This window comes from Mercenaria mercenaria, chromosome 17, assembly GCF_021730395.1.
Source record: "Mercenaria mercenaria strain notata chromosome 17, MADL_Memer_1, whole genome shotgun sequence".
NCBI classification, from domain to species: Eukaryota; Metazoa; Mollusca; class Bivalvia; order Venerida; family Veneridae; genus Mercenaria; species Mercenaria mercenaria.
Genome location: NC_069377.1, coordinates 11441807 through 11465034, shown reverse-complemented (window position 1 = coordinate 11465034; position 23228 = coordinate 11441807). Strand labels below are relative to the sequence as shown.

The window sequence follows — 23228 nt, the reverse complement described above, 5'->3', positions numbered from 1 at the left end:
TTATTCTCCTTGGTTGCATACTATGTTTCCAAAGGATCTTTTCACAGACTTTATTAACTATCACAACATCAATCTTTAAGTGACGTGTGGCGGCTGTAAAAAGTCTCCACGTACTTGGATTCAGTGTTGTTATATTTTCTGGTCCTTTGGGATTATGGAGTCAATTCAATAAATGTGTAATAAAGTTCCGCTTAAGCTGGTGCTATGGGACGTGAGAGGAGTTTCAGATTTCAATACCTCTCATGAACAGACTCATTCAAACCTACTCTGCTAATATTCTCCTTTGGTTGCATTCTATGCTTCAAAAGGATCTTTACACAGATTTTATTAATGGGAGTTGCGAAAATTGACAATATTTGACACTTCTGAAACGAATGTTAAGTGGAACCAGTTGTTCCTGTTGTAGTAAGAGTAGATGCAGCTGATGAGACCGGTAATCGTATAACCTTCACAACAGGTCTTCAAGTGCCATGTGACAACCGTAAAATATCATCCTGTATTTGGTCTCGGTACTATTACTATTTTGGTCTAGTGGGAACATTGGGTACAATCAATGTCATAAATCATTATAGCAAAGTTCCATTTAAACTGACGCTACGGTTTATGATCTGACTCCATCCAAACGACTCTATCGATTATACTGCTGTTTAGCTTTGTTCTCGTTCCTTGCGAGGTCTGATTTACAATAAGGTATGACTTAGTCTGCAGCCCATTATGCTGGTAAATAAGATATTTGACATGTAATTTGAATCATTTCACGAATATATTTTTTATAATCTGGAAACTAAAAAGTCCTTAACCGTTATCATGCTGGACACCCCTTTTGACAGTTAATGGTACTGTCCAAATTGAAAGATGGACAAGTTCATTATAGAATTTCAGCAGCGTAAGGGTTAACTTTTACCAAGGTAATAACGTTTCCTCATTTTTACCTTAATGTACCATTCAAAATGGGGTGACCTTCGTGGCCGAGTGGTTAAGGTTGTTGACTTCGAATCACTTGCCCCTCACCGATGTGGGTTCGAGCCGCACTCGGGACGTTACATTCTTCATGTGAGGAAGCTATCGAGCTGGCTTACGGAAGGTCGGTGGTTCTACTCAGGTGCATTTCCGTCATGAAATAATGCACGGAGGGGCAACTGGGGTCTTCCTCCACCATCAAAGCTGGAAAGTCGACATATGACCTATAACTGTGTCGGTGTGACGTTAAACCCAACAAAAACAAAATCAAACTCTTAATACATTCACTGATACAAAATTATTCTTGTCTCACATCAAAATAATATGCATTCACTGATTCACACATGTCTAATCATATCTCCCGCCAGTTTTGGTCAAAGGTTTTTTTCAGCTTAGAAAAAGATGCAAGCACATGCCAATTAGCACAACCTACATCGCATCAATACACAGACACGAACTTTTTTTTTCATATATGTGGAAAGGTCTAGTACATTACGTTACAGTCTGCAGTGAAGGCCCTTGAATTTTTCATATCCGTAATTAATTTGCCCTTTTTCTTGTGGTTCATCAGCTTCAGTATTATCAAGGTTGCTCGGTGATCTTGTAGTTTGATCAACACCATTTGTGCATGCTTCTAATTTAACATTGTCTCTGATAATAGCCCATTCCTGCAACGATAGAATAACTTTGTTGTTTCCATTACTTTGTTGATTAAACGCCGTCAGATCAACTGGACTTCTGGATTATGAATACGGGGGTTTGGGGCAGAACCTTTTCAGGAAATACTTTTTACAGAACAGTATATTCATTTTGGTTAGTTAAGGGTTAAATGTGATAATATGAAACCTCGCTTGACCGGTAGACTGCGTCATGTAAAGAAACCACCCAACTGGCTCGCGTAGGATTGATTCTACCTAAGTGCCCGCCAATGCCTTAAACATGTTCGGAGAACCTGTTTGCTAGCATCAAAAATTGGAAAAGCTGCCATATTAAATAAAAAATTGGCGGCGTAACACCGCCCCTCCAAAACGTAAATGTTAATATAACCATAAAAATAGCAAACATGTATTTACATATTCATTACCTCAAGAAGACAAAGAGGTAGTCGCTATGACTGCAATAAAATTGATTTAGGGGTTAACGTTTGAAAGGCAGTTTATTTATGTTCACTTGTCACTTATTCCCAATGGAAATATGAAATGCTCCATTTTTGCTACTGTTCGCAGTTAAAGGTTATAAATCATTATCTATCTACCAATAAAGAGTAGTTAAATCTTCCTAGTGTGATTATGAATTTATAGACGTCAGACACAACAGCTATGTTAAATGACATAAAAGTTCGAAATATTTTTAAAAAGTTACTTGAAATGCGGAACCCTGCCATGAAAGGAAGATCATGGGACAAATATGTATCCAGATACTGGATAATACAATGTTTTGCAATGAAACAGTGTAAAACAATATATATTTGAGAAACTATGTACAAAATATTAATGAAACAGATTAATGCCTCGTCAGTAAGTAATACAGATCCAACGGTATTAGAGTTTTTCGATCCATACAATTTTATATTGTAAAAAGTATTTTGACACGACCCGATTTATTTTCCTACTAAACAAAGATGACTGAAACTGTGTGTTATTATCCAAGAAAACCATAGTTTGTCCGTCACATTACGTTATAGCGTCAAACGTTATAGCGGCATAATGGAATAGAAAACCAGGCAGAAAGGCAAATATCTGGTGGCCGGCGTCAAGGTTGAAAATAGCACCAATATTATGCAGGAATCGAAATAATATATCTCCAACAGTGATTTTCTTTTGACTTAAATCATTGTTTGTCGTGCGGATGCGTACCATTATATCACTCGAGCAGTAGATATATAACTGGAGATCAATCAATGACACAAATAATAATCCTACTTGCATTTACCTAGACACCTGCATGACACAAGTTAAACGGAACAATGTAGTAACTGCATGGTTAAAACCTTAGTGATAAGTCATTTCATCGTAATATCAATTTTCATGGTAAATATTGAAAAGTGTTTTTTCTTGTTTTTATGTATGATGTGTAATGTTGTACAAATAACATTATATCTAAATTGCAGTTAAAAAATAGACCTGAATTTATTTTATTAGACTTAAAACATTTTCTGATGGTATACAGTATTTGACAACCTTTTTGCATTGAGATAAGTTCTTCCTGCAATAATAGGTTTTTACAATGATTTTATTACGATTAAAGCACTTACGAATCGGTCTAGAATAAACATAGTCCAACTATAACAAATAATGGTGTACCTGCAATTCTCCAGAGGCAAATATGGAAAACACTATAGTTCCAAACACATCAAATCCAGCACACACATAAAATACATTTCGCCATTCAAGAGCAGTAGCCTAAAATATAACACATGCATTATCTAAGATGCTTCATATGCTGAAGACATTTAAAGGTATATTATCAGATTAACACTGTTTAAATCAGGATTTGGCATTCCACTTGTTTCATTGTGTTTTACGTCTAACACACGCGACCATTATAGTCATCTTTTCTTGTCATGATATTATATGAAAATTGTATAGAATAATAAGCATACTTTTTATTGTCCTGTTTCTTAACAAGCAACTGGGTTTAAATATTTGGTATTTATATTGGATGAGAAAATAGTTTCAAGTCACCATAGTCTGGCAACCAACCAGAAATTCTTTTTTAAAACTTTCTGAAGTTCTAGTTATTGCTTGTCTCTTATTATCGTATGTTTGGAGATGAAATGGGAATTAATTAATCAAAATCTAAACAGCTTAAGAGAATATCTTCTATGAAGAAAACATGATTTTAAATACAGATTTATTTACCTGAAGCACCTCTCGCAGAAAGATATTTTTATAAAAATCGTCCTTGTCTTTATTTGAACTAATGGTAACAAAATCCATATATACAAAATGTATAGCCTACACAATGTACCTCTTTCAACACTTATTGTGACGACACCTTTTTGCTGAACATAAAGTTCGAAATATCGCCCGTGCTTTTTCTTCATTTTAACTTGTAAGCGGATCTAAACTTGTAAACTGACGAAAATCACTTTCATTGTAAAAACTAGATAGATTTTCATGTACTAGTACACTAAAACATGTAATTAAACAGTTAATAACAATGTTATGATAATACTCGCTAAAATACAACTGAAACACCTACATTTGGCGTGAGATATCCAACCAGTAAAGGTGCCGTCATGCCTGTGAGTGCCGCTGATGTGTTTGTTATCCCAAACAAGACACCTGCATAACTAGATAAGTAAATCATAAACATGCTTTAATGTTTGGTTGAGAATATGAAGTACAGATTTTATGTCTATCGTTTGACAACATAGAAATGAAAGGTCGGAATCACATTTAAATAATTAATATCTTAACAAACTTGATGAAACGAAACATTTCAAAACGAAGTTATTGGAGCAAATTGAGTAGTTTCATCTCTCTTATTTCACTGATCGCACTCGCATTTTATGAAGAAAAAAATGAGCCACGCCATGAGAAAACCAACATAGTGGCTTTGCGACCAGCATGGATCCAGACCAGCCTGCGCATCCGTGCAGTCTGCTCAGGATCCATTCTGTTCGGTTTCAAAGCCTATTGCAATTAGAGGAACCGTTAGCGAACAGCATGGATCCTGACCAGATTGCGCGGATGTGCAGGCTGGTCTGGATCCATGCTGGTCGCAAAGCCAATAAGTTGGTTTTATCATGGCACGGCTCAAATGCTTTATATGAGATAACAATGATTTAGAAACGTCTTCTGTATTACAAAATTGTAGAGATGAGCAGCAATTGTAAACATACGCTGGCGCAATATCGACGTGATTGACCATATATCCTGCACGACCGAGCCCCATAAAGGTCATAGCTAATGACAATAGAATAACTGCTAGTGTTCTGTGTTCGCAAGAACAAAAACCTGTTCCAACCAAACACACAGCGGCGCCCATAAAGCCTGAAATGTTATTAGTAAGTAAGTAATGAATTTATTTAGTGTGGAGGACTTACTTGCCGGATAGTCCACATATCATATTCAACTGATTTATTACTTACATTTAACGATTAATATTTCGTATTCATTCGAACTTGTATCTCTGTAAAAATTTGTGAAAACATCCTTTGGAAGCATAGAACGCAACCAAGCAACATAATAAACTAAGTATATTCATGAGTTATGGTGAAAAATGAAAGTTCTCCGTCATCCTAAAGGACTGTAAAACAGCAAATTTAGGCTTCAATATTTAGCCTTTTTAAATTGGCACAGTTAGAACCATAAATGGAGGTTATCAAATACAATGGAATCAATAAAAATTTCTGCTGTGTCAATCAATATTCATACCTTTGACAAATATTAGAGAAAATGATGATCAGAAACAAGATTTAACAAGAAATTATAATGGTTCATCTTCCAAACGAAAAACGTGGCAACCACATAATAAACTAAGATATTATGAGCGTTTAAGAATTATCAGTCAGTAACAGACATCTATAAAGAATGTTTGTTTGTTTGTTCGTTCGTTTGTTTGTTCGGGGCTCATACGCCGTTTTTCAACAGTATTTCAATCATGTAACGGCGGGCAGTTAACCTTACCACTGTTCCTGGATTTTTACCAGTACAAACCTTTTCTCCGCAAGTAACTGCCAACTTTCCCACATAAATCAGAGGTAGGGCACGAACTGTTTAAGACACAATGTTTTTTTATCAAACGTCACGCAGAACATACGCCTAGCCCGGGGGTCAATTAAGAATACAGATAAACTCAAAGAATTAGTCATAGTACGTACTACATGTCTGGAAGCATTTTCTTGTTGTAGTTGTTGATAGATATTTTCTAGATCTGAGAAAATCTGCAAACTGGCCGGAAAATATGCCTGACAAAAACTGACAAATATATGGCACAGCTGATAATACACCATTCTGAAAGTAAAAATTGTGTTAAGAAAGAAAAGATAGTGTAGTAAACAATCTATTCTACTTATGATTATTCATATGCATTAACAGTCTCCTTATTCGATCCATTGAAATTTATGACGTTCATTTTGTATGAACCTCAAGAGGAAAGGCGCCTCACAGTTTTAAAACGCTACTTAGTGATAAAGTGCCTCTGTTTTGTCAGCATCTGCATGCAGTCAGGGAGAACGCCTTAGATGACATTGCAGCAGTTCTATTTGAATAGCCGTGATGAAGCAAATTCTAATGTTAGATACAACAAAATATATGTAATTTATAAAAACATGTGTTTACAAACTGAAAGGAAAAATAACGCAAATGTAAGACTTTTTTTTTTCACGTTCGACATGTGAAAAGATCGGCAAATTAACCACTAGTAGCTAGCGTAACACATGGACTTTCCGAGCACATCCCGAAAAAATAATTCATTTATGAAGCATTTCACTGAACATACATCTTAATCCTATTTAATTTCGATTACGGGTACACGTTATTCTTTTTTTTTGTTGTTGTTGTTGTTGTTGCTATATTTGACAATTTTATGTCCGATTAGGATATCACATGAAAACTGTTACAGAATAAATAAACGGATACTTTATTATTCAAATTATTTACCAAGACCAAGATGGTAAATACTTAGACAATGGTTTCAGACCAACACCTATGCGTGGACATATTATTTTGTAAAGACGTTCAACGAAAGTGACTACGGTCGCAGGAGAACCATTTTGTTTTGTCCAATCATTTATGCTATAGCTGATACTTACACTTTTTATATCGAAATGCAAAACATCCATCATGAATGTAGGTATATTTGTTAGTAGTGTAGCATTTGTCCAGTTGTTGCACACGTGCGCAGTCAGACACGCAAACAGGCATGGTGACTTTGCCAGAGCCACCCAAGGGACTTTAGTATACTAAAAAAAGAACATTTGCATTAAATGACCACAAAATTGATTTTACAATCTACTGAACAAACAAAAGCTTAAAGGCTGATAGGTAGAACATATTAAATGTTTATCGAAAACTCCATGGGCCAAACATTTCCATAGAGGGTTTTTGACAAAGACTACTGCTTTGCCTAGAAAATCACATTTTAGATATTTTCAAAATATAAATTCCTCTGATTACCCTTTGAGACCTGAATAATCATTTATAACAAATTTCGTGATAACGCTGTGGCACATTTGGGGCATCAAAACATCAGCTATAAATTTTGACACTCTTCTTGCCTTTCTCTAAAGCGACAACTTCAAACATTTAGTTGAAACAGAGTCGTTTTATTTTATAATGAAGATATGTTTGGGTTGTTTTTTATAAAGTAAAAGGAGCAAATTATACGACAAATAATGTTAAATGTTGTATTTCACCTTTAATAGGCCCTATGTGTATTTCGCTTAGTATAAGATAAAGATATAGGTACCATTTTGCAACAATACCCTAGTAGAAAATATAAACGTAGAAAGACATAAATATGACGGTTTTTTTTTTTGTCATTTATATCACTTTACCTAAATCTAAAACGATTAAATAACGTTGTGCAGAAACCAACGTTAGGGCTTGCAAACAGCGAAGAAACCAGAAAAGCGCACATCTATACTATGCGTTTATTCCCGTATCCATACTGTGCGTTTATCAATTTCAGCACTTGTATGCAACTGATAAGCGAACAGCATGGATTCAGATTAGTCTGCTGATCTGAATCCATGCAAATCGCAAAGCTCTTACGCTGGTTTTCGAACAAGGCGCTAAATGTACTTTAAAAATCGTATTCAGTTTCAAATAACTTCGTAGGACTTCTGTAACAATTTTTGAATAGTTTCGCAAAGAGTATATGCGCTGGAGAATATATATCGTGGAGCTACATAACTTCAGTAATATATTACTGCCATGGTACGTATTTAAGCGGTACAAAAAAGCATATGAGACGTATGAATCTGAGCTTAAACTAATCTTGGTTTGAGACACATATTTCAGAATATATTGAAATACACAAAAACTGAACAACAGAATATACCAATATACTAAAAAGATCAATACTAGAACATACTAATATACATAAAAATCGAACAACAGGATCTAAGTACTGAATATACTTAAAATCTGATAAACAAGATTTTCCGAAAGAAATTAAAACATGTAGAAACACCAACACCGAAAAATAACCAATCGAAAGCAAGAACACCTTAGTGGAACGTTCAGTTGTTGAACAAAAACTTTGAAAATAATTAAAGATGCTTTGAATTTTCTACCGTTTTCTTTTTGCCATGACTTATACTTTCTGTAATGTAGTTCTTTTCGGCTGTTGTTATTCTCGGATGTGAAGATGGGTTATCAGCGGACAATAAAAGCCATGCTATTGTCCATAGCACACCAGCAGATCCTGACAATTACAGATATCATTGTTTATATGAAAATGCTTGAAATAAGCTCAGCTATATTGAGAAGATAAAAAAAAATCATAAATATGAAAATGATAAGAACGAAACGGATAAAAAAGAAAAGGATAAGAACGAAAAAAAAAAAATAAAAACATAAGTTGCAAATCTGTTACACATTAACACATTAACATTTTTATGTGAATAGTTGCTATAATACAATTTAAATTGGATATTGGATAACTTTCCTTAAGGTGTTTTGCTGTTTATTTATACCTGTAACGTAAAAGATAGAGCCCCATCCACCATCAAATCCATATGCACACAGCACACCAGATGTGCTGAACGTCAGTACATTGCCGAATGTAGCTCCTATAAATTATCAACACTCTCTGTCAGAAACATCTTGAAGAAATATTATTACCCCAATTCCTTAACGTGACACTCTTAATTTCTATATGATTACATAATCACGTTAATAAATTTGGCATTCCTCGTATCTGTAGCCCACCACATACGTGGTTTTCCGTAAAAGCTTGAGAAAACCAAAACACATACATTGACGTGAATTGCGGATTGTTTTTTCATGTCAGCTACCTTTAAATCCACTGTTGTCTGTTTTGCTTCTACTTAATCATACTAAGTATATGTGCCTGACATCGTTTGCTTCAGACAATAACTGCCACGTATATCTATTTATAACTTCATTACAAGACGTAACTCTCGGCATTTAGAGATATAGAAAACTATTTTTCTTCTTACATTATAATAGATTTATTTGCTTTTATTATTAAGATATAGCTCATCAAATTTTAAATCAAAACCTGCGTAGCACAGAGCCGTGAGTTTGCTTCTTTCCAAAGGTGGTGCCCATTGCCCCCACATGTCATGCATGGCAGGGAATGTCATAGCCTATATAGATAATAACAGTTAGATCTACAAAAATCACAGTGACAATAGTAAAATGTTTGAAAAATATAGATCGAATACCCCGCCTACTTGATTTTTATTTCTGCCATGTCTTTCATGTAGAACATATATATGTTTTAACATTAATCAAGCGTATACACAAAGTAATAAGCATGTCAATTTCGTCTAAACACGTTGCTTATAATACAAAACTGAATAGAAATGCGTCATGAATATGCTTTAATAGACAAACAGGCAAGGAATCTAACTAGTGCTAAAGACCGTCTCTGAAGACGACATCTTTCTTAAACATTTGCAGGATATTTAACATGCAAATAGAGACAAGGCTTTCGGCAAATATAGATATACCCCTTATAACCCTTCAGCACGTACTGAGTAACTAGTAATTAACCCGTATCATGCTAAGCACGTTTGGTTCTGCCTTTGCGACCAGTGTAGATCATGATCAGCCTGCACATCCGTGCAGTCTGATCATGATCTGCAGTGTTCGCCATTCAGCCAGTACCTTTTGTAACCACCCTTTTTAACAGTTAATGGTACTGTCCAAATTGAAAGATGGACAGGTTCATTATAGAAATTTAGCAGGGTAAGGGTTAACGCCTGTACTCACTGAAAACAATCCAATACCGACTCTGAGTGCAAACAGCAGGTAGACATGTGTTCGTGCACATAATGGAAGAAACAAAGTCAACAGGGACGATCCAAATATTGAAGTGAAAAGAACTTTCTTCCCACCAAACCTGTGCAAATGAAATTACATACAACTTTGTATTACTTTTGACTTTTAAAGACACGAGCCGTAACAACAACTCAAAATGCTCGATTTGTATAATTGAAGACCGCCGAGTTTAACCGGATTTAAAGTTGAGGTTACAGAGCCATGTAAAAACAAGAACGAACACCTAACAGGAAAAGCCAAACAATCACACATTAAAATATATATGGATAACATCTTAAATAGATGATCAGTTTATTTCATAAATGTACATACGCATTTTTTTCTATAAAAAGATATGTAATGGTAAACATAATGTCGATAAATTATGTTTTAGACTAATTATTATTTGCGCAAAATAAAAAGTATAAGTCGTGAGAATGAGTCACAATTTACAAAGAGAAATAAGTTCATATTACAAAGAAAATGATTAGCCAGACTGTTTAAGCGTAAAGAAAAGAGCATGACCATGTGCAAAAATCATAAATGTTTATGTCATACAGCAACCAGACATGTCAAAGCAATAAATTTTACAATACAAAATAAACATAACAAACATACGACATAATAAACACTTAGCATAACAGCAGACTATAGCACGAAAAACACGACGGGCATAACTTAAACAAGACACATATTTACCGCCTTTAAAAGAGAAAAACATTTATGGAATTTGACATGTAACCTTCTTAATTGACTATTTATGTCTATTAAAGAAGGCTGCTTGTAAATGTATGTAGAACTTAAGGAAAAGAAGCAAATGCTTGTTCAACTGAACAAGTCAACAAGATGTTGACAGAGAAATACCATGAAATATGTACGAGTAAAGAACACCAAGGTCAGTAGCAGTTTTTAGGTCTCGTCAACATATGGTATTTATTTTCAAAACAAGTAATGCATGTCTTTCTTTTCTACAAAATGGTTATAACGTAATAAAACGTAACGAATATCGTCGGATAGGTATTGAAATCTCTGAATATATCCCCTGGAAACATAGAACGCAACGAAGCAACATAAACACAAACTTGGTTTGATTGAGTTTGTTCATGAGAGGTAATTAAATGTGCAATACCCCTCTTTCCCCCTAGCACCGGCTTAAGTGGAATTCTAGCATAGTAAAATTGAACATTCGCCATGGTCCCAAAGAACAGAATATGCTAAATAAATAGTAACATCCTAGTTACCTGGAAAATAATAAGTAATAAATATCATAACGTAACATAACTTTCGTATGCTAATTTGAAAGCAATATTTATTCCGAATTCCAGTCAACAGTATCATTTACTGACTTTGCACGAAACTTTCGTGCAGATTGGTTATTGTTTAAAAATTATCTGAATGAGCAGTAGCCTGTAAAAGGATTTTTTTATGCTAAACAAAAAATTATGTGAAGAAATTTAAAATAAAATTTTGTCTACCTGTGAGCTAGCCAGCCTCCTGGAATTTGCGTTATAATGTACCCGTAATAAAATGAGGCTAGAATAAGCTCCTTTGTAGACACATCCCATTCTAATTCGGCTCTCTAAAATTTCAAATATCAATAAAATTTAACATATAATTGATTAGGTATATGCAATGTATTCTATACATATGATTAATTGCACAAGATTGTTTTTTCCACCCTGATAACATCAAATGAAACTTTACTTCATACGTTAATACATATAAGTAATCAAAATTAAGGAACAGGCATAAATTAAGCTATATTTACAAATTTGAATAAAACTATGTTGCATGATATGGCGCAAAAGTTCGAATGAATTTTGCTACAGTCGTATACATGTTTGTACAGTTGTAATATCAGTGTATATCTGCACAAGGTATGTGGACATCTTCTCTTAATATTTGACTGTTTTCGGACAGTTAATTAAATCAATGTAATTCATGTGCAAACAATTACATTACGATTACACCAATAATCAATTAAAGTAACTTGATGTATGTTACAAGTTATTAGCCCCCCAAAAATATGAGAAAAATATTTTTAAGACTGTGAACAGGTTTTAAAATTCATACCACATAATCGCTAGCATTTTCGGCCATTTTGACCGAATTTTTGGCAGAATTGGTCATTTTCTAATCATATGTATGATATCAATTTGCTTTGTTATAAAACACTAACTGGACGAGAAATGATATTAGGGATCTGGTACAAGTTTTAATGTAAAGAAATCAACGGAAAATGCAACTTTTTACCATTGACAAGTTTTTTAAAAAGTGCCATAAATGTCGTTAGATTTGGCAAAATCGTGCACATTGACACGGTCATAATCAATTATCCTTGGATGACAATGTCATCGGATACAAGTATTCAACAGACAAATCTATGACTGAAATGTATACAAATTTTCACCAAAAAATAACTAAAAATAAGCATGGGGCAAGTTTTGAAAAACATACATAAACCGTGGACCTGGTCACGACCGTGTGATAATCGAACCACATCGGTCCATTAGACACAAGCACGAAAACTCATCAAAGATTCGGTTGTGATTAAAGAAAATCTAAGCGACATTTTTTCAAAACTTGACACTTTCTTAAATGATTAGGCCAAAAGGCATTGCACTTGTATTTTGGCAGTGGAAACTTTTTGATATAGATCATACATAACATAAATGCACTCTACATAAATACTATTGGTTTAATTTAATGTGAAATAAGATGTTTTATTTATCTGCAGAAAAATAGTTTTAAGTAGCTCTGTGATGTATTGAAAACAGACCAAGAAAAAATTTCCATTTGATATGTAGCTACTAATGCATATTGACTTCTGAAGCTGTGTCTTAAAACAAAATGATTATTTCAGTGTTTATCTAGGACATGCAGCCGTTTTGTTGTTGGTTTGTTCTGGGTTATGAACGAAACCATATTGAAACCGTTTTAAGCAATTTGCATTTATATTCGAAAATGCCAAGATGACGTCATAAAATAATGATCTTACGTCACTCGAATGAGAGGCTTCCTCCTCTTCCTTGATGCAGTTTAAATCAAACCCCTTTGGCAAGACGCTCGTGTTTGTAAAATTCTTTAAGCCTTGAAAAATTAGAAAGGTATAGACTTTTTAGTTTTTCATATAAGTGTTGAATAAATAGCATTGCGATGTTTCAAATTGCTAAATGAATGTTCATTCACTGAAATGGCACACGTTCAGCGGTACATGTGGCGTAAATATGGTGAGTTAACCTTTTTATTTACCAATAAAGTTTTGTATTCATTCTTGTTTCTTATTCTTCATAAAGTCAAAGTGCTAACACTTTTTGGAAGCTATTTTTTCATCTTTCTACATATAGTATTTTTCTTGATATTAATTGGAATAGTTGTATTAGCTCTACCTATACGTACCGCTACATCAGTCTGTAAATCGGATAAAGCCTGTGAGGACATTTTGAAGAAATGACCAGCACGTTTCTGACCTAGTATAAATATACAGTTAGACAACAAACATTCATGCCTTTAATTGCTTCAAAGTCTATTTGTGGAGTCTTCACCATGCAAACTACGGCCACACTTAGATTAACACGCAGGGAGTTGAAGACGGCAAAACCAAAGAATCCGATGTATGCAAGTATCCATCGCTGAGAACAACAGCCGGGTACATTACCATCTATGTGTTCTGGAATCATAAATGTTTAATATATTATCATTTAAGGAAATAAGACTTGACTAACATTTCTAGCTGTAAAAGTCAATTTTTTAAATATAAGTAAATGGAAAATTAATTTAATGTTTAATTATTATCTATATGTCGCAATAACAAGAAAAAAGCTGCACTCTGTGCAGACATCTTGAAACTCATATAATTAACTAGATAGATAATCATATGCAATACCCAAAAGTAAACAGTTACTTTGGAATGATGTTTTATATAAATCATTCAACGACGCCAGCCGCACATATCATAATATGAATATCAAAGTACGATTAACCTGCTGGCCGCTATCTTAGCGAAAGGAAGTGTTGCAAGTTAGGTTCTAGGTTACAACACACTAAATAGTTGTTCATCTTTACTCTATGTAAAATGGATATATTTCCAATGGCCGCAGCACACATCAGGACCCATTTTAAATGTCTGTAACTTACATTTTCTTGAAGAATATTGTCTGTGCTGAATAAAAATCAAAAGAAAAGTGGGGGTCATGTTTGATGCAAGAAAAATATTTTCAGTCAAACACACAAACTGCAAAATCAGCTAAAAATGAGGCCCCAAATTGTAGTGGTGGTGTATGATCTAAGTTTCCATGACAAATTCTGTCATGTTATCATTTCATTATGAAAATGTTACCTACATGTCAAGCACAGATCTTTCATTTGATTTCAGCAAAAACAAATGCAAAGAAAATAATGAAATTAGCTCTACAGAGAAAAAAAAACTGAGGACTATTTGAATCCGCCATTATGCGACCATTTTTTTCGCGCCATTTTCCTATTTAGTGTCTGTATGCTTATAAGAGAAACTTTTTTCTCTAAGATGATGCCAGTTTCATTTGAAATGTACAAGCAACCTAAATGCATGAAAAAATACAAGGTGTTAGCTAGATATCAACAGTTTCTAAGGTCTTAAGGCATTTTCAGTAACATAAGACAACGCGTCAGCTTTTGCCCAAACCTGCCCGAAATTAGCATTCTTTAGGCTATAAATATGCAGTGTTTGAAAAGTTACCCCCAAAACAGAGAAAATGTGATATGTGTGGGGGTTATCCTCATTTATAGCAAAATTTGCAATAAATTTGTCATTTTCATTCAAAGTCTAATCAAAGTAGCCCATTTCCATCCTCATCTGGCCATATTTCAATTTTTACCAATGCTCTTTTATATCTATTTACAGTTTGTTTCATTATTGTCTCGCAAAACTCAATGTGATATTTATCTAAGAATATCGTCTTTGTTGACAATTAAATGTAGTTATTTCGTTAAATTGTCAATAAATGAATAAATAAATAAATAAATAAATCCATTTCGTATCTTTGTATCATAGAGTTCCGCTTATATGTGGGTGCCAGCGAATGTTGGGAGGGCAATGACAGACCAACGGAACGACGTCTGCTATTATTTCGCTAGGTTGCATTCTTTGCTTCTAAATGATCTTTTGGAGTTTATCAACTATCACAACAGCTGCCTTTAAGTGCTGTGTGGCGGTCGTAAAAAGGTTCCCCACACTTTTAGTAAGTGATATTATATTTCTTGGTCACTTTGGTGTCAAAGAAACCATTAAATACAATGTATCTCTGTTATTATAATAGGGTTCCGCAAAAGCCGGTATTTTGTTGCAGATTTCACTAACTCTTATGAACAGACTCAGTCAAACTGAGTCTACTATTATTTTGAACGGCTTCCTAACACTTCCAGAGGATCCTCTTAGATTTTATTGTCATACACTACCAAAGCTTGGTAGAATAGTTTGGTATAACAATCAGTTGCTCTTAATTGTGGAAGTCATTTAAATATCAGATTTCTGGAATATTTTAATGTAAAGTAATATTACTTAAACATTACGTCATGATATATGTGTACCTTGTTGATATTAAATTATGTCTATTTTACCAATAAAGCTGTTTTAAATATCAGGGGTAATACGCTGTACATAAAGTGAAAACTATTTTATTTTGTAGGGATAACGCATGCCTTTTCGTGTTATAACATCTGCAGAATGCCCAGGGAGTGGTTGGTGTGTGAGCCCGGTATGGCGACGGTGCCAACGTTCTGAAGATGTTATAACACGAAATGAATATGCGCTAACGCTATTCTAGCATAAAACGCGTAAAACTGATAAATAAATCCATTGTCACTCATCGTCATTAAATGTCCACGAAATGCGCGGGATTTTTTTTTTAATTATCCGTTTTGGGGCCGAATGCCACGAAACGCGCATATATAATAAGGTGTTTTAACAGCACGCGAGCGCGAGAATCTCTCTGTTAACACACGTTTCCTCTCCTGTTAAAATACACACGAAAGGTGACAAGAACATCAGTTTTATGCTAGAATCTCTGTTAACACACGTTTTCTCTCCTGTTAAAATACCCACGAAAGGTGACAAGAACAGCAGTTTTATGCTACAATACTTCCAAAGCACTGTCGTTTCAATACGATTTAAGTCAGAATTAGTGAATTGTTAAAATGTAGGAACATTGACATGACACGTATTTTATTTCTACACAATGCATTTTTCCATACTCAAAAATAACACGCCAGGTTATCTAAGTGTTTTAGGGGATTGTAACGCAATTTAATATTTCTCAATTTATCATTTTAATTAATGATTTAGGCTTATATACAGAACAAAGTAGCTAACCCTCCATTTGCTCCTTCATCAATATTTTAATAATAATTTTACTAAATGCACCGGAAATTAAGCATACATATAGTTCTCCTTGTTGTTGAATTCATAATTCAAAAAATATCGAAAAACGCAAAAATATAATTTATTTCCTTTTACTAACCACAACCCATTATTCTAAAGTTGTGCTTTTAGAAAACAGGCGAATACCATTGATAAGAATATAGAAGTGTAAATTTTATTTTTTACTAGAAAATGGTTAGATATCAAACATATTTCAAATGATCATTTCCAATCAGTTATGACAACGTCATTATTTTGTTTTTGTCGCCATTTTCCCTTTACAACGTTTTACAATAGTTTGTAATTTCTAAATATTTCAGTGTATTTATGTGACTCAAAAATTGGTTGAAGTCGTAAAATAGGTATATCTATATAAAGTCAGTATTTGATTTTGTTGAAATTTTGAAATATTATCAACAGCATATTGTTTTAAGCATATTCTAATTTTCATAAATATATACATATTCAGTATTTTTTATGATATTTGTAAAACAGCAAACGATGGGTTAGCTTTTATGTTAAGTATATTATAATTCTATACTTTCACCTTGTAGAAATAATTTTCATTTTTAATAAACTTACCTTTAACTGCTTTAACTGTGTAATTATCCCTTTCTTGCATTATGATGTTATGCAAAATAAGATATCCAGAGTAATTCAATATTTCAGACTGGTTTGAGATAAAAACGTCAATCAGACATTGCCAGTGCTTAAGATTTCATAAAAAAAGACGCTACCTTTCAACCAATCAAAAGCATTACTTTCTATGTATTTTGAGTTTCAAAACCACACTTGTTGTTTCAGTCCATATTGCTCCTTTAAATACATTTTTGTTTGCAAAAAAAGATATAAATGTATAAAACTATAGGATAATTACGACAGTTTATGAAAGGACATGAAAAATCATATATATGAGTAAATCTGGCAGGAAAGTTAATCCTCCGAAACAATGTAACATGAAACCATCAGCGAGCGGAACACGCGTGCTAAAGAAATTTTTGCGTTCTGAGATATAGGGTGTATACATGTTATTTTTAAAAGTTTGTTTGTTTGTTTTCAGTTAATAATTGGTTCAGTGGAAATAAAACATGCCTAACATAATAATTATTGCAACTGTAATGCAAATTAAGTAAACAATTTCCAGTATATGAATGTCATATTGCTTGAGCGAGGTCAGGAGTATTAAAGAAAATAATGTTAGCAGAGCTGTAGCCCAGCCTGGTGCTATTTCTGAAAGGTCTGACTTTCATTTTAATGATATGTTTGGACGTAATTTCGCCCTTTTATTTTTGTTTCATATCCTCAGTGTGAAGCCCAGATGTGTCCCTGTCAAAAACTTTTATCACTGCATAATATTTTATTTTAACGCTTTAAGCAGGGACTTCCGCGGCCGAGTGGTTAAGGCCCTGGCTTAGAATCACGCGCCTCTCTCCTCTACGGCTTCGAAGCCCCGCTGGGGACTTTGAGTTCTTTCATATAAAAGGGTAATTCAGCTGGCTTACGGAAGTTCTGCGGTTCTTGGAGAGCGCCTTGTGACTTTCTCTATAATTAAATGCAGGGAAACCGTTTTTCTTACCTGATTTGTGGTAACCCAGAAAAACATTTTAAGCATTCTTAACTACTTTCAAAAACAAGTTTGAATGCTGGAATAATTCCAGTAATGTATAGAAATGCTGTACAATAAATGAAGAAAGCCTAACGTATTGCCTTTAAATCAATTAGTACACACTTACTAAATGATATGCCGGTATATAGCCAAGTTTCTTTTCCGAGGCCCGAATGACTGAAACCCAATAATTTTTATTATTGATCGGTAAGCAATTCAATAAGTGTTCTAGAGAATCTACTACAAAATACTAGAAATTAAATTTCGCATTTTTATTTCCAAAATTTTTGGTTATTACCCCCAGGAAACATGTGTAGATTAGACCTGTCATATAGCACAAACTTTGAACTGGCGACTTGTTTTAAGAGTCAAGCTATAATGATTTATGTAAGGATATTGCATGATTATTCGTATTTCGACATCTGCAGAATCTCAAGAGTTTGGTTGGTAACCAAGCACGTAAAGGCAGGTATTATAACAGGAAAGAAACATGCTTTAACACCATTTTAAAATAAAATGTGTAAAAGCTGAATGATTGTTCTGTCGATAGCGTTCATTGCCTCTCAAACATGTTTTAACTTTGCGTAGTACAGGCGAAGTGCACTCGAATTTTGCCAAATATTGAATATATATATAATTAAAAAGGCGTGAACAGCACGTGATCTCCATGCAATCACGCGTTTACTATTCTGTTAAAACAGCCCTTGAAACTTTATTAATTTAGTAAAACCGAAAAGCGGAAAAGAAGAGAAAAATGCTGGTTCAACATTCTCTCGAACGGTTCGTTGCCTCCAGTTTTATTTTTTATGACATTTTACGTAATATAGGACAAAGTGTTAGTAATATATCACTCACTTCAGGACATTGTAACATTTGTCACATAAAGGTATATTTTATATTAGTTGATTACATTTTACGTGATATTCATAAGTGAAAATAGTTCATTGCCGTCATAAATTTGGTTCAGGCTTGCCTGTTGCCAGAATCTGATATTGTTTATGTATTGTTTCTGTAGGTATTAAATGTATTCAGATGTTCGTGCTGTACAGGGAATTTCCTAACTTTCCTACTAAGACTGTCGAAAAGCTGTTTGTTCGAACTTGTGGTACGGTCGTCAAAATTTATCATCATTTGACTCGGCACCTAAACTTTGGTTTTGTCATAAGGACGTTCATAAATTTCGTTGTATTGCATAATGGAACCGTACTCTTAAGTAAAGATGTTCTTGAAGACATCCAAACTGTGTCTTATATTTCTGGTTGAGTACAGCAATTTTTTATAATGATTGAGCTTTCATACCTTTTTTTAAGCTGATTAGCAATATCTAATTCAAATGTGGTCCTACTTTGTAAAGTGAAGGAAGACAGAAGTCAGAAAGATTACTCTTCAAGAACTATTTAGTCATGCATTGATTCGAATGTGTTACACCCAAGTATTGTCTAACTTTTTAACAAAGAAGCAAAATAATCTTAAATTTTCAAAGAAACTATTTTAAATGGAAAAAAATGTATATTACTGGTGATAACTTACAGGTACGATAGTTATCATAGAAACAAAACTTTATGTGTGAGAAAAATTTAAATGTCCCATAAAAATGTAATAAATAGAATATTGTTTTGTCACGTGTCAGTTTAATTACTGTTCATTAACACTTGATGTTGGTTTATGACATCGTTCAACATAAGAAAACGTCGGAATGAGTTTGTAAATTTGAAATGCATGTCCAACTGCATCATGCAAAGATTACAAATGATAGTCAAAATGCAAGTAGTGGCAAAGGTTGTTTGTCATAACATATATTTAGAATGCGAGAATTAATTTTATACATAAAAACCCACTTGTAATAACGCAAGCCATATATCATAATAGATATACTAAAACTAAGATATTTTAACTTCGAAAAATGGTGTTAGTTAAAACAAATATGAAAAATATATGCAAGTTATAATGACCAAATCATTATTCTTAACAAATGAGGTCAATAATGCTCTTTTTGTGTCTGTAAATTTCTTCCTTCAATTTCTTGTTTTTGCTTACTTTCGTTCACTCAAGTGAAACAAGATAGAGAGAGATCAAATGAAAAACAAGGCGATCGGTAACGCCGTCGGATGCTCCCCAAAATTACTGTAGCGTAATGGGCTTTCCAATCAAGGAGGTTGTGAAATGTACCTTTAAGGTGGGAATATAACAAACAAAGAACAAGTATTTTTTTCTTTAAACGAATATATTTGTTGCAGAATAAAGCAGTAGACTTGATACTTGATTAAGTAAGGTGACAAGAAGTTGCGGGTAATGTAATATATAACAGTATTCTTGTCAAAATTTGATTAAGGTCACCAAATGAATTTAAAGCAAATATATACACTATCGAGAAAGAAATGTTAAGAAAAGAGTTATGCCACGAAAATGATTTTTAAAAAGGGAGATAATTTAAAAATGGGACCACCTAGTGTTATGGTTCCTTGTAATTGCACTCCCTTCCTCTCACTGACCTCTTTAAAGTATGGAGTCAATACTTTACTTAGTATTCAAGTTATGCTCCGGACAAGGTTTTCAAATAAGGGAGATAATTCAAAAATGGGACCATCTAGATTTATGGTTTCTTGTCGCTGCACTCCCCCTTACTTACCTCTATCAGTTTGTAAGTATCAAGTCAATATCTTACAAAATATTCAAGTTATGCCCGGGACAATGATTTCAAAAAGAGAGGTAATTCAAAAATGGGAATACCTAGAGTTATGGTTTGTTGTCACTGCATTTTTTCTCAATAAGCTCTATCATTGTATAAGGCTACAATTTGGTAACATTTATACTTTTTGATTTATCCCCCTGACAAGAAGTGTGACGGACGGTCAGACGGACAGACGGATATGTCGGCGACTATATGCTCCCCCGGGAGCACAGAAAGACTATCTTTTTTAACTACGTTACGCTTTCCGACGCGATGAACAGTGGGTAATTGGAAGTTTCCCCTTTGGGGGGGAACTGACTTCGTTATTTTTAATCAGTTGCAGAAAAGACAACACATTACTACAACGCAAGCAAGTTAAAGTGTCTCAGATTATAACATAATTGCTCAACCAGCATATCTTGTAAACATTAATGTCTTCATTATAGTGTCTCATTATTTAAATTATACCATTAAATATTTGTACGGATTATTAAAGAGGTCTTTCTTTACTGACATGACATATGATGCAGGAAGTCTGACTATGCGGCAAATTGTGCCCAAGGTATAATAATAAAAATTATTCCATCGGAATGACAGACATACGTCACTTTTCTTTAGTCCAACTCGTGACGTAATTCAGTCGGACGGACCGTCGCGGGAGGTAACTATAGACACAGATTGAGACATGTATCAACAGAACTACGTTTTAGGAAAACTTTGACTGAAATAAATATTGACTTTTACATTTAACCATTTTAAACAAATCGAAAAAGTACAATAATAGCATAAATAAGACTGAAAAAAATCTCAGTTAGCGGCACTGCGTTCGCAAAATACTGCAGTTAATGACGCAAGAGAGTGTTGACGGCAACATCAATTACTAACATTAATTATTAACATTTAATTGCATTAGCAATTTAACATAAATTGTCAAGCTTATTTTAGTCTGTATGCTGTTTGTTGTTTTGCAGTATGCTGAATAAGTGCATTCTCCGCGTGAAGTTCAAAATTTGTACTTATTTCCTTTGTTAACCGTATTAATGTTTGTTACAGCCTTGCACATGAAAGGAAGTCCAAAGTAAATAAATCCTATTTTGTTTTGCGTAATTTCGCATAATTTCGTTTAGAACGGGTGCTCAAATCACACTTTTTCACTGCTTGAATGCATTCTGCCTGAAATGTGATGGTTTTCGTTTTTGTACTCCAATGATTGCAAGTTTTGCAGATCGAAACCGAAAATAGGTGTTTTAAGGTGCGGACACTAGAAAATATGTAAATCTTCCACTATAAAAAATTTCATTGATATTTACATTTTGAAACTTTTTTCTATACGCGAAAATGTCATCCAAAATGCGATTTTCCCATAGAAGCCCATTGTGAAAGATGACTAAAGTACCTGTCTAACAAAAATTCTCGCACACATCCATATTTTATTGGCTATATTCCCTTCGGATCCAATGATGCTTTATAAAATATGTTTCATAAAATTCTACAATATGTTTCAAACGTGCAGAACTGCCTTATGTGTATGAACTTTTTCGTCTTGTGTGCAGATACTAATACAGTGTAAAGTAGATTTAGATTTTTTTAAACATTAATATAAGCATCCATTGCACTCTCACCCTCTCTCAACCCTCGCCCCGCCCCCCCCCCCCCCCCCCCCCCCCCCATTCCCAAACCAGCCTACTCCCAACTACTTCATCTTTAACAAGACAATCAATATCTACTTTTGTTATAGGCGGTATTTTGTATTTTTAATTTAATACTTGTCCAAATACAACAACAAGAACAAAAATACTTTGATTTAAGTCAGATCAGATAATGTAACAGTATGACAGAATAGTTTAAAATAAAGTGTGGATATTTCCTTATCAGTTGTACAATTAGCATAGTTTTCTTTAATGAACATGGGGACAGTTATTTTGTCATCATCAAAACATATTTAAAAAATAATCGAATATTATACAATCGAATAGCTAAAAGATAGAATAAACCTATTGTACATGAATACATTTTCTAATTGTGCGACGTTTTGGAAAAAAATATATGTAAGAAAAAAAAGATGAAAATTTGTTTTCATACCACTAATAGCAGCGTTATCCTTTGCTTTCATATTGCTTGATACATTCAAAAATATCACACTTATTTAGTTTTTTTAAATGTATTTAGTTTTAGAGTGTGGCAAATTCCCCGCATAAAATTTCATAACAGACATAAGCGTGTTTGACCTATCAAAGAAAAGAGTTAAATAGAGAACAAAGACAACTTATGACAAATGACAATGTTAAGTACACACTTTTAAAGCTAAGAAAAGTTCTAAATTAAGGACTGTGTCAAGTTTAAAACTAACATGTCGCTAAACTAGTAATTTAAATGCAAAATGGTAGTTACTTATGTATGAAGGCTGTTGTGCAATGTTGTGCAAGTTAGAACAATACATTTCTGGCACGTAGACAGACATTCATCTAATAAGTTTAAAGAATATATTAAGAAAAATCAGGATTTTTATTGATTTTTGTTTGACTGTTTGAAAAGAAGACCGTATACGAAAGATGGTTTATGTGTTATGTTTGGTTGTTGGATTGGCTGTTACTGAATGATATAACTTTACGGTGCAAAGGGGCGTGAAGGGTG

General features: G+C 33.7%; 1 protein-coding gene across 1 annotated transcript; it reads right to left on the bottom strand.

Annotated features, from left to right (window-relative positions):
• Positions 1 to 1230: 1230 nt before the first annotated feature.
• On the bottom strand, positions 1231 to 17139 carry LOC123537508 (uncharacterized transporter slc-17.2-like). Its single transcript, XM_053528748.1, has 14 exons — positions 16900 to 17139; positions 13399 to 13590; positions 12919 to 13010; positions 11396 to 11499; positions 9873 to 10002; positions 9157 to 9244; positions 8609 to 8704; positions 8207 to 8337; positions 6722 to 6871; positions 5789 to 5921; positions 4808 to 4958; positions 4165 to 4255; positions 3264 to 3362; positions 1231 to 1628 (listed from the first exon to the last, which is right to left on the bottom strand). The coding sequence occupies exons 1-14, from the start codon at positions 16937 to 16939 to the stop codon at positions 1458 to 1460; spliced, it is 1668 nt and encodes a 555-aa protein (XP_053384723.1). The 5' UTR covers positions 16940 to 17139; the 3' UTR covers positions 1231 to 1457.
• Between the last annotated feature and the right edge of the window lie 6089 nt (positions 17140 to 23228).